The 12,546-nt window shown below is 38.2% G+C and overlaps 1 protein-coding gene across 1 annotated transcript in view; it reads left to right on the forward strand.

Annotated features, from left to right (window-relative positions):
* Window positions 1-12,041, forward strand: part of DNAH3 (dynein axonemal heavy chain 3) — a 52,370-nt gene extending 40,329 nt beyond the window's left edge. Inside the window, exons 51-61 of the mRNA XM_026054148.1 lie at window positions 708-906; window positions 1,841-3,982; window positions 4,820-5,045; window positions 5,343-5,587; window positions 6,778-6,894; window positions 8,022-8,176; window positions 8,697-8,864; window positions 10,217-10,359; window positions 10,931-11,135; window positions 11,328-11,465; window positions 11,665-12,041. Of these exons, the coding sequence (XP_025909933.1) occupies window positions 708-906; window positions 1,841-3,982; window positions 4,820-5,045; window positions 5,343-5,587; window positions 6,778-6,894; window positions 8,022-8,176; window positions 8,697-8,864; window positions 10,217-10,359; window positions 10,931-11,135; window positions 11,328-11,465; window positions 11,665-12,018 (4,092 nt within the window). The 3' untranslated portion in view covers window positions 12,019-12,041. The remainder of the gene's footprint in view (window positions 1-707; window positions 907-1,840; window positions 3,983-4,819; window positions 5,046-5,342; window positions 5,588-6,777; window positions 6,895-8,021; window positions 8,177-8,696; window positions 8,865-10,216; window positions 10,360-10,930; window positions 11,136-11,327; window positions 11,466-11,664) is intronic.
* Window positions 12,042-12,546: the final 505 nt, after the last annotated feature.

A 12,546-nucleotide genomic window follows, 5' to 3' on the forward strand; every position in this document is an offset into this window, starting at 1 on the left:
ATACCCAAAGCTATATAGCTTTTTGTGTACTCATATGTCCTCAGCAGATCTGATTAGGCTGAGTAATGAGGTAACACTGTTTCTAGCCCCTGAGACTGTTGATTCAGACTTAGGTAAGGGAACTTAGAGAAACACAGCACTGAGCCCTATTAGATGTAACTTAAGAGATATAGCCACAGGCAGCTGCCTGTAGCACAAAGTTTCCCATCGTAAGCTGCAGGATTCCTCAGTGTTTTGCATGACTAGTTGGCTATGCTAGTGAGATATAATTGCTGAGGTCTGGCATAACTGTTGCCTTCTGCTGTAATAGCAGCTTGTGTATGATAAAGGATTTAAGCTATATGATATATGTTCTTATTTAGCACTATAAGATTTTAGTGGGAGCGGTTGTTTGACATGTATTTTACTGTTCCTTGTCAAACCAGAAGGTACTTTGAACTTGATAACTTGTCTGGCTTTCTCAGCTGTCACTTCATGTAGTGGAAGTTACTACATTTCTTTACATACCCTCCCTCTTTAAACTCAGACAGATTGTGAAAGTAGGCGTCTGTGCAAGAAGCCCAATGGTGCAAAGAGTCTTTTAATTGGGTATTTACAAGCACAGAAGGTTTGCTAATATTGTGTGGGAATTTCTAAGGGTGGAGTAAGCAGCTCATGGATCTGATCTTGTATGAAGTTTTGCAGTTTTCTGTTTWATGTCTTTACAGGATGAATGTGAAGGAGACCTTGCTGAGGCCATGCCAGCTTTGGAGGCAGCCCTTGCAGCTCTTGACACACTGAATCCTTCAGACATCTCTCTTGTGAAATCCATGCAGAATCCRCCGGGTCCTGTTAAGCTTGTCATGGAGAGTATCTGTGTCATGAAGGGAATGAAACCAGAGAGAAAGCCTGATCCAAGTGGCAGTGGTAATGATGGGTATTTGTGCTAGGATATTGCTAGGAATTCTTGGGGTGCTGCTGTATTGTACGCTAGTGAATTGCTACTAGTGTGGATGCAGCCATGTAAACCAAAAGCCTTTCTTGCTAGCAGTGACTTATAACAATGCTTATAACATTGCTAAAAACTTATTTTGACATTGTAACATATTACATCTGCTTGGTATTGTAACATGCACTTCATAATATGCTCCTAGTGGGCACAAAGTCACTTCTACAACTTACATTTACCCATCCTGAGATTCACAGGAGCTTGAGGTGCGCTGTGCATCATTCACCTGTATGTTAAATTCTCATCGCTGTTTACCAAACATCATCTCATATATTGGGAGACAGAATTTTGGCTGTCTCCAGTGATATATAATTACTCCAACTGGTTATTTCTGTGCCAATTGTGGTAGTAGTATTATAGTATTGCACAGGATTCGTGATGTAGGGAAGGAAAGGGACTTGTTTCTTCCATTTTTCTGTCTTATTCCCCTTTATCCTTTATTCCACTTTAACCCTTAATAACTGAAGTAAGATTTCTATAATTGTGTCTTTCATTCCAAACCATTCTACTTAGATTAGCAAGAAACCCTTTACACAGTTACTAATTTATTCAATAATCTCAGGTAAGAGTGAATCTATAGAATTTTTTTCCGTTATTTTGATTTGATTGATGTAGAATTAGTATGTAATTAGTAGATATGTGTACTAGCTTCCTGTGTAACATAGATTATTGGTGTTAATGTTCTTGTCTGAATTACTGAAGTTAAGGAATTTCTTAAAGTATTTGACAGTGGTTGTATAGTAAAAATCTATTGTAAAACCACTGATATTAGTTCTTCATATTTTGTTCAAATACTTTTTCAGTTTGAACATTCATTATTTAAGCCTGATTTTAACTTTATGTGCTATATAGGGAAAATGGTGGAAGACTACTGGGGACCTTCTAGAAAAATTCTTGGAGATCTGAAATTCCTTGAGAGCTTAAAGATGTATGACAAGGATAATATTCCTCCTGCTATAATGAAGAGGATTAGAGAAAGGTTTATTGGTCATCCAGATTTTCAACCAGCTGTCATAAAAAATGTATCATCTGCCTGTGAAGGTCTGTGCAAGTGGGTACGAGCCATGGAAGTGTATGATCGTGTTGCAAAAGTGGTTGCACCAAAGCGTGAACGTTTAAGAGAGGCAGAAGCGTTATTGGACATTCAAATGCAGAAGCTAAAAACAAAACGAGCAGAACTTAAGAAGGTAGTTGATCGTCTCCAAGCTTTGAATGATGAGTTGGAAAGCATGAATGAACGAAAGAGAGAATTAGAAAATAATATTGAAATCTGTTCAGAAAAGTTGGTAAGAGCTGAACAGCTAATTAGTGGACTTGGTGGAGAAAAAGATAGATGGACAGAAGCTGCACGATTGTTAGGAATCCGGTATATAGATCTTACAGGAGATGTATTGCTGTCTTCAGGAACAGTTGCTTATTTGGGAGCCTTCAGCGTAGATTATCGTCTAGAATGTCAAAAGCAATGGCAAGTCCTGTGCAGTGAGAAGAACATACCGTGCTCCAGTGATTTTAGCTTAAGTAATACACTAGGGGACCCAGTCAAAATTCGTGCATGGCAAATTGCTGGATTGCCGATTGATTCTTTTTCCATTGACAATGGCTTAATTGTTTCCAACTCAAGAAGATGGGCTTTAATGATAGATCCTCAAAGGCAAGCTAACAAGTGGGTAAAAAATATGGAGAAAAATAACAAACTCTCAGTTATCAAACTATCAGACACAAATTATGTGAGGACATTAGAAAACGCAATTCAACTTGGAACACCAGTCTTGCTAGAAAATATTGGTGAAGAACTTGATGCTTTCTTAGAACCCATTTTATTAAAGTTAACATTCAAACAGCAAGGAGTAGAATACATGAAGTTAGGAGAAAATACAATTGAATATTCAAGAGATTTCAGGTTTTACATAACAACCCGTTTAAGAAATCCTCATTATCTTCCTGAGGTGGCTGTGAAAGTTTGTTTACTCAACTTCATGATTACACCTCTGGGTCTTCAGGACCAACTTCTTGGAATTGTGGCTGCAAAGGAAAAGCCTGAGCTAGAAGAAAAGAAAAATAAACTGATTATAGAAAGTGCAGCCAACAAGAAACAATTAAAGGAAATAGAAGATAAAATCCTCGAGGTTCTTTCAAAGTCAGAAGGAAACATCTTAGAAGATGAAACAGCAATAAATATTTTGTCTTCATCCAAAGAGTTATCTGAAGAAATCTCTGAAAARCAAGAAATTGCTTCTGTAACTGAAATGCAAATAGATTCTACTCGAATGGGGTATAAGCCAGTTGCTATTCATTCTGCTATTGTCTTCTTCTGCATCTCTGATCTGGCAAACATTGAACCTATGTATCAGTATTCATTGATTTGGTTCATTAACTTGTATGTCCAGTCTATTGCTAATAGCAAAAAGAGCGATGATATGGAGGAGAGAATTGAAAATATAATTGAGCATTTCACAATAAGCATCTATAATAATGTCTGTCGTTCACTGTTTGAGAAGGATAAACTGTTATTCTCCTTCCTCCTCACAGTAGGGATTATGAAAGGAAAAGACCAAATAGATGATGAGGTTTGGCGCTTTCTGCTGACAGGGGGTGTTGCTCTTGATAATCCTCACCCCAATCCAGCTCCCGAATGGCTATCGGACAAATCGTGGGGTGAGCTAGTACGGGCATCTTGTCTGACAAATCTTGAGGGACTAATGGAACACGTGAGAGAGAATGCTTCCAAGTGGCAGCTGATATATGACTCCGTTAGACCCCATGAAGAAGCTTTCCCAGATGTGTGGAACACATTAATGGGGCTAGATCGCATGGTTGTTCTCAGATGTCTGAGACCTGACAAGATTGTTCCAGCAGTGCGGATGTTCATTATAGAAAATATGGGGAAAACATTTATTGAACCACCTACTTTTGACCTCGGAGGAAGTTATAATGATTCCARTTGCTGTGCTCCTTTGATTTTTGTATTGTCACCAGGTGCTGATCCTATGGCAGGTGAGATTTGCATTAAAAACCTTTTAAAATCTGATTAAGTGACATTGACATGCCTGAACTTTATTAAAGTATAGGATTCTTCATTTTATCTTTAAAGTACGATGCAACAATGATGGTATTAGCTTCTGTTTCAAACACTTGCATGAGTCTTTTTGAAATGATAATAAAATTGCTGGAGGGGGGCGTGAATGAGCTGATGATGAAATGTCTACATCTCTGAGCAGGTCTCCAGGGGTCTAATGGATATTCACATCCCAGCGAGATTCTGATTCATCCTTATGTACTGATTATGCCAGTGGGTTTTGGGAACTTGCCCTGCTGTTCCTGCAGCCTCTCCTCCCAAAAGGTTCCTCTCTCCTGAGTGCTGTTGAAATGATGTGTATGACAACACTTTAAAATACTTCTGTTAAACGTCCTTTAAAAAATAACCACCAAGATTATTTTTAAACCTGTTCTTCTGCCAGAAGAATTGTAATGTGGAATCACACTCTAAGAATATATTTTCAGGAGGTGCTGGCTTTGATGGTAAAGCTAGAGGGTTATTTTTAACCCAGATCTGAAGTAGCAGTGTACAGCTAACCCAATCAACAGTTGTACAAGGAAAACAGAGAGAGTAGAGAGCTGTAATGAAGGCTGGGAATGAGCAGTTAGCACTGAAGGAGGGGATACCTGCCTAGTATCTCATTTTATTTTGTTTTATGCATCTACATTTTTGAAAATGCCTAAGTGACCGATACAACATTTGGTACTAGTTCTGGATTATTGTTTGTATTATCTGAGTAAAATGTATGTTGACCTCTGTGCATTTCTTTGCATGTGTGAAATTTGCGATCATAGGTTTACTGAAATTTGCTGATGATCTTGGCATGGGAGGCACAAGCATTCAAACCATTTCACTCGGCCAGGGCCAGGGCCCAATAGCAGCAAATATGATTTATCGGGCTATTGCTGATGGAACCTGGGTAGTGTTGCAGAACTGCCATCTTGCAACCAGCTGGATGCCTGCTTTGGAAAAAATCTGTGAGGAAGTTATAGTGCCTGAGAATACCAATGATAAATTCAGGTAGRAATTTAAGCATTTTGCTCTTTTCTATGACTATTTGTTGTTTGCCAGAGATACCAGTAGAAAGAAGTACTATGTACATCTTTTGTGTGAACAACTTTGAGTGRTATTTATGTTGTATAATGTGCAATAAAAAATAAAGATACATAATCATGATGCCGTCTTTTCTGCCTCTACAAAATCATTTGCTTTATGCCTGCGTTTTAGAACTCTTTCAGTCTTCTGCAGATYGATACTGAAAATWTGTCAGTATTGGTATTTTTTGACAATGACAATATGTGTTTTTATTCTTTTCAGATTGTGGTTAACCAGTTATCCATCAGAAAAGTTTCCTGTTAGTATCCTCCAGAATGGCATCAAAATGACAAATGAGCCTCCTAAGGGGGTTAGAGCAAACCTCCTTCGATCATATCTTAACGACCCCATCTCTGACCCTGTGTTCTTTAGCAGTTGCCAAAAGCCAGAAATGTGGCAAAAAATGCTTTTTGGCCTTTGCTTTTTCCATGCACTTGTGCAGGAAAGGAGAAACTTTGGCCCATTAGGTAAGGTTTACATTATTCTGCATGTCGTTTCAAATAGATTAGGAGTTTTAAAATGTGTTTTTACATCTCCTCTATAAAAATGTAGTATTACTGTTATAAGAATACAGCAATACCGAAGTAAAGTCTGTATTCCACAAAACAGAGTAATGTGTAAAAACTGTTAACTGCTTTGATTCTTACTAGGGCAAAGCTACTTTTGAAGCCGCTTGAAGTATTAATCTTGGTGAGGACTAAAAAGTATAGTCTTCCAAATGAACGTATCATACACTATTTACACTAAAATGTAACTGATTATTAGTTTATTATTTTGCTTTTTACTCACCACAGTGATTTATTCATCAAAAGCCATTTTATTTAATTTTCAGCATTAAAAATGTGTCATTTTCAGGAATGGTTTTGTTATTTATGTGTATGCTTTTGTTTTAGAAAGGCTAATGCGTATGTTTGTGTGCTGTGAGACTGAAATTTATGTAGTTGCAGTGTATTGACCATAACGATATGAATGAAAAGATAAGATATATCAGTAAGGTTTGTATGATTTTTTATTAAATTTAATATATAATCTTAAAAGATCAAGACATATTTAGAAAACTGTATAGAATTCTGATATTTTCCTTAAAATGTACAACTATATACAATTATAAATATTTTATAACTGTGCAAAACTTGCACATTCTGTCGGTGTATGTGAACTTCTCTGCTTTGCATTCTGACCTCTCTCTGCATTTGTGATAGGAGTAACTGTGGTGAAGTGTTACTTTTTGAATGAGAACTATTGCCTCTGTTTTAACAGACACCTGTTTGAATAAACATGAGACTGCCAGAAGGAAGATAATCATTTATTGCTTCAAAATAAAACCATGACTTTGTAGGATACGAAGAGGTCATTTGCAAAAGTAACATCTCCTGTATTAAATGTGCAGTTGTCTGGTGGCCAAAGCATCCATGTTTGTCACATCATTAACAATGAACGCACATGATGGCAATTGTGCCTTGGGGTAAAAAATTGTTATAGAGTCACTTGTCACTTGTGCAGTACACAGCTAGCTAAATGCCATGGCTTCATCTAGGTCTTGTCTGGCAGCTATTAMATTCTTTTCTGTAATAGATGTCTAATGCTGACAACATTTTCTGGACATGGTTATCAGTACAGTGCACTGTTCCTAATCAATCTTTTCTGAATTGAACAGGGTGGAATATTCCATATGAGTTCAACGAATCTGACCTCAGAATCAGTATGCGACAGATCCAGATGTTTCTGAACGAGTATGAAGAAATCCCATTTGAAGCTCTGACATATCTAACAGGTACAGATGTTGCACTTACATGATGCTATGCACTTTCAGCTGATAAAGTGATAAATTGATAAATGCTTGACAAATGTAGTGGATTCCATTCAGGTTTATTTTCTTGGCCTTTCTCATATAGWCAAGTTGGATCCAAAGCCCTCAGATGTGATTGCTGTCTTTGCTTATATTTATCTGGAAGAGTTACTAATGGTCCATCCTCTTGGTCTTTGTTTCACATTTGTCAAATAAAAGCATTCATGGCYTCTGTTTCACCTTAGCTGAGCAATATGTTGCATCCTCTTGGAGTAAGCAATTTACTGAGGATGTGATAATCCTCATCAGGTTAAAGCAGTAGGTGTTGACCTGTTTTTGTGACTGTTTAGTTCTCATTCTTCAGAAGCACGGCTAATTATTGGCACCTTCTTTCTCATGCTTATAAAGATGATTCYCAATTTTTGATCTTTTAAATATTATAAAAACATACATAAAAACAATTTTGGAGGTCAGGATTGAGGAGAAAAGATAATAAACTGTGAACTTTTAGCTGTTTCCTGCACTTCATATCAGTCCTGTTGATTTCCTCGATCTCGGTAAAGTGACGAATCTCCCCTAGTTGCCTGCTCAACTAGGGGAGATTCGAATCTCCCCTAGTTGCCTGCTCAACTAGGGGAGATTCGTCCCCTAGTTGCTAAAGTCTCCCCTAGTTGCTAAACTCTCTGCACAGTGGTTCTGCATATTTGTAATCCCTTCTTTTCAGCTGTGTACATGTATAAACAGCTTTGTGGCTACATGAAATGAATGAGAAAAGGAGCTGTTATATAGCGCTGTTCAGATTTGAATGTTGGCTGGCTTAAAAAAAAATCTTAATAAGATCATTTAAAACAACCAAGCTGCCGTGTGAAAAGGGAGGTTTTCCACTGTGCTATGAGAAGCAGTTTCCCAGACTAACTCAGAATGTTCCTTATAACTTTCACTATGAAGACACACAAATTAGGCCCATATTCCCAAAGGTTTTAAAGCACCTAATATCTGTTGAGTCAATGGAAGTATAGTGCCTAAAAGTTTTTGAAGATCTGAAGGTCTTCAGCTTACTGTAGCTATTCCTTAACGTTAAACAGTTTTTATGATTTTGTTTCCTTTCCTAGGGGAATGTAACTATGGTGGGAGAGTAACAGATGATAAAGACCGGCGCCTTCTCCTGTCCCTTCTTTCCATAGTCTATAACAAGGATATAGAGCAGGACAAATATATGCTTGCACCTGGGGATGACTACTACATACCACCACATGGTCCATATGAGGTAAGGAGAAAATGGCTACATCTTCTGCATCCTCTTAAAGCCACTCCTATCATGGTAGCAGAGATCAGGGTGAGGAGGTGGAAGGGCAGGTGTATACAGGAGCACACAAACTCCCTGGCCTCAGTTTCCTTCCCCTTTCTCCCTTTTGCCAGCTGCTTGGATGTAATGAATGTGCTCAAATCCCACCCATGARTATAACCTGAAAGTGTGAGACTGATCCACTCAGTATGCATTTCAGTAGCGTAATATGAAATGTAGCAGAGTTTATTAGTCAGCATAGGAAATCAGATGAGCTTGATGCCAGTGTGAGATCAGTCAGGACAAATCCTCAGTGAGCCTTTGAACCATTCAAAATGTTTATATTTATCTCTGTAGACTGGACAAGGCAATTTATAAGTGTTTAAACTGGGAATGTATGTTTTTATGTGTAAATGGGAACATTCTGCCAAAGACAGATTGTATTYACTGATCACTTACATACTATTGCATCACTTTTGGTACCTAAATATTTCTTTTGCAGTCTTACATTGAATTCCTACGAGGATTACCAATTACAACGCACCCTGAAGTGTTTGGGCTTCATGAAAATGCAGACATTACCAAGGATAACCAGGAGACTAACCAGCTTTTCAGTGGGGTGCTCCTGACTTTGCCTAGAGAAGCAGGGGGAGGTGGCAAGTCCCCTCAGGTAACAGGCCAAGAAAGAAGCTCTCTGTTTCCATGCCTTTGCTTTCAGAGGAATCTAACACCTCTAATTATATGACTGTAGGTTTGGAAGCAGATATGAATGTCCCTGTAGGGATCCAGCCAGATTTTGAGTGGAAAAACTTTTATAGATGGAAGACTTTGAATTCAAATAGGTTAACACCATGCAATCCCATGTGGTTGAGCAGAACATGTAGTTTGAGCAGGATGGTATTTTTCATATCTCTGTATCAATGAAGTAACAGTGAAGTGCTTCATCTCAGTCATGAATCTGAGTTAGAAGACAATTGGCAAACACCTTAAATTTTATATTATCACATYTAATTCCACTCAGCAAATTCCAGCAATGGAGGTTCATGTACTAGCCTAACTTCATGCAGTAGTGGTTGTATGAGTATCCCTGCCAGCCTCGTCGGCGTCACACTCTAGGGTGTCAGGATATAGCATCAATCACTCAACTCTCAGGCAAGCAATATAAACAGTCATTAGAAACAAAAGTATCCTTCCTGGGGAAGTCTGGGCTGTAACAGCACTTCCACTCTATATTAATATTCCTTGAATGCTCTGTTTCTGGGATGCAATTTTTGCTGCTTCAGTTTCTTCAACCGAATTACAGTTCCCAAACTTGTAATTATGTTTGAGTGATTTGTATGCTTCCAAGAAAGGAGGCAGTTTGCAGMATGGAATCTCTTGGACCTTGACCCTCCCTGTCATCTTCACTTCCATGGATCCTGCTTKTGGAGATGCTGGGAATTTCTTTCCTTATCCTATCCTGGCAGTTCCCTGGGTCACTCAGGTCAAATCTATGCCCTTGTGAGACATACATAAATGACCTTCCAAGCCCTTAAGGATTTGACTTCCTAGGTTTTGTATACATGTAGATTTTTGAATAGTGGAACCAATGGAGCGTCATTTCCTGTGGGGTTGGCTAGTGAGTAAAGCTTTCCCATAGCCTGAGTATTTCTGTAGTCTTCCCAGCACTGCCCTGTGCTGCATAATTTGGCTTTTTCTTCATTGAGGCAGTAGTAGGACTATGCTTGTCTACTTGCTGCCTGTTTCCTCAAAAGCTGCCTAAAACCCTTTTGCAAATTACACTGAAGYTACCAACACAGATTTTAAATCATTGGGAAGGAAAGGAGCAAGAAGGCACATGCACAAATAGACAGGTTGATGTGCAAAGAGAGTATGATCATGTAAGCTTTATTTGTTTAGGAAATGGACTAAAATACCTGTGTGCTTCCACAATAAAAATGAGACATGTAGAACTGATGAATTTATTTAATAAAAGCAGAAATAATTAAGAAAAAGCTCATCAATGCAAACTTATAATTTCAGGAAACTGTCGAAGAATTGGCACGGGACATCCTATCCAAATTACCAAGTGACTTTAATGTTGAAGAGGTTATGAAGAAATATCCAGTACGTTATGAAGAGTCCATGAATACAGTGCTTAGGCAAGAATTGATCCGTTTCAACAGGTATGACTCAACGTTTTGTGTAGCATTATTAATACTGAAATGTGTGTGTTTCTCAGTTCTAGCAGCTCACAAAGGTTAAACAATTATAAATCTTTATAATAAATTCTTAACACAATAGATTCTGTTTTGAAAATCCTTTTTAAAAAAAGCTGCAGCTGACTAGCTGAATGCAGAAATAGAGCCTATRTTCTGACAGTGTTAGCTTGAATCAGATTTGAGTTTGCTTTGTTGAGATAAGGCACTTTCTTCCTCTTAAGTCATCCAGTCTCCAATATTTACAATATAAAATCTTAGCTAGTGRCAGAATCTTAAAGATCTTGTCATTTATTTCCTTTGTCTAAAGGAGCAAACCTCACTACCTTTTRATTTTTTTTAATCTTTGTTTTCTTCTTTTTCCCTAGATAAATAACAATTTTGATAACTTCAGATATGATAAGAATTTTTTGGCAGGACATTTTTCAGTTTTAATAAACCCCCTTCATTCCCCTCAAAATCAGACTCGAGGTCTTTTGCCAGATTGAAAGGAAGTAAATAATGAGGTTGCAATTTCTTTCCTTTTTTCTCTCTGTAGGCTTACAGAAGTTGTTCGGAGCAGCCTTGTGAACTTAGGCAGAGCCATCAAAGGCCAGGTGTTAATGTCATCTGAACTTGAAGATGTTTTCAATAGCATGTTAATGGGGAAAGTACCGTCAATGTGGGCTGCCAAATCCTATCCATCTCTGAAGCCACTGGGAAGCTACATATCTGATCTCCTCTCTCGTCTGGCCTTCTTCCAGGTATCCTAAGCTGAGACTGGCCAGTTGATGGAATGGGTAGTTGAGAGCTAAATGGCTAAAATGTGTATCAGTATAGAATGAGGACTTGTTGTGCTGTTATACACAGCACAAGACACCCCTTCTGTGGTGTATTTACAAGGTGAAGCCCTGGTGTATGTTTTTTTTAATGTTTGYTTTTTCTCCCATAATCAGGACTGGGTCATCCATGGGCCACCCACAGTCTTCTGGATATCRGGGTTCTACTTCACTCAGTCTTTTTTGACAGGAGTTTCACAGAACTATGCTAGAAAATACACAATCCCAATTGATCATATTGGATTTGAATWTGAGGTAAGAAACCACGAAGTGGTGTTTTTTTGCTTGTTTCTTTTGGGTTTTTTTGACGGTGTTGGTGGATACGTTCTGAGGCAGCAGTGATTAAGGTGTCTAAATGAAGAGAACTTACACTTAAAGGAATAGTTTCATACTGTCACTTATAGGATTTAGTATACTCCATATGAAAATAAAGCAAATGGTTTAATCGTTCTAGGTGATGAAACAGGAGCACACAATGGAGAAAATGCCAGAAGACGGGGCGTATATAAAAGGCCTTTTTTTGGAAGGTGCACRATGGGATAGAGAAACCTCAATGATTGGAGAATCGCTTCCAAAAGTCCTTTATGATTCTTTGCCCATAATTTGGCTAAAACCTGGAGAAAGTTCCAGCTTTCTGCATGAGAACATCTATTCATGTCCTGTGTACAAGACAAGTGCAAGAAGAGGTGTATTGTCCACTACCGGTCACTCAACGAACTATGTTCTCTCAGTTGAACTCCCTTCCAACAAGCCCCAGAAACACTGGATAAATCGTGGTGTGGCAGCACTGTGCCAGTTAGATGACTGAGTGTTTGCAAGTTAAAACACTCACATTTTGTAATTAAAAGATGTACTTTACTTCCCAAGGGCTGCATTTTTTTTTATCAGAACTTCCTGCTGACTTTAAATAAGCTCCCAATTGCGTTTGTTTTTCAGCCATTCTCACCTAATAGGGAAGAGTGATTAAAGAAAGAACATTATAAATAGAAATTTGTTTCAAAGGCCTGGGCTTTTTCTTGCAATAGATAAGAATGAACAAAATTCTCAGCAAACGTTCTGTCACCCACATCTTAACAAATCTTTTGAAATCCTATTACCACCTTGCTGCTGTCATGGGGCTTTTTTGTTTACAAGATTGTGCACAAAGAGGTAATTAATAGAGTTTTGCTGCTGATTTTAATGGGAACTTAGTCCACAACTTCTGCAAATAAATCTCTCTGGATCTGCCTCCCGCTTCTATATCCCATGAGTGTGTAGGCCCCTTGGGGAGGAGACAAGAGTAATCTGCTCACAACATACAAAAAACAATCCTCAGCTAGAACAAACTGCCAGGGTT

The sequence above is a fragment of the Nothoprocta perdicaria genome, unplaced genomic scaffold, assembly GCF_003342845.1.
Source record: "Nothoprocta perdicaria isolate Ctin4 unplaced genomic scaffold, notPer1 scaffold_12, whole genome shotgun sequence".
Classification (NCBI taxonomy): Eukaryota; Metazoa; Chordata; class Aves; order Tinamiformes; family Tinamidae; genus Nothoprocta; species Nothoprocta perdicaria.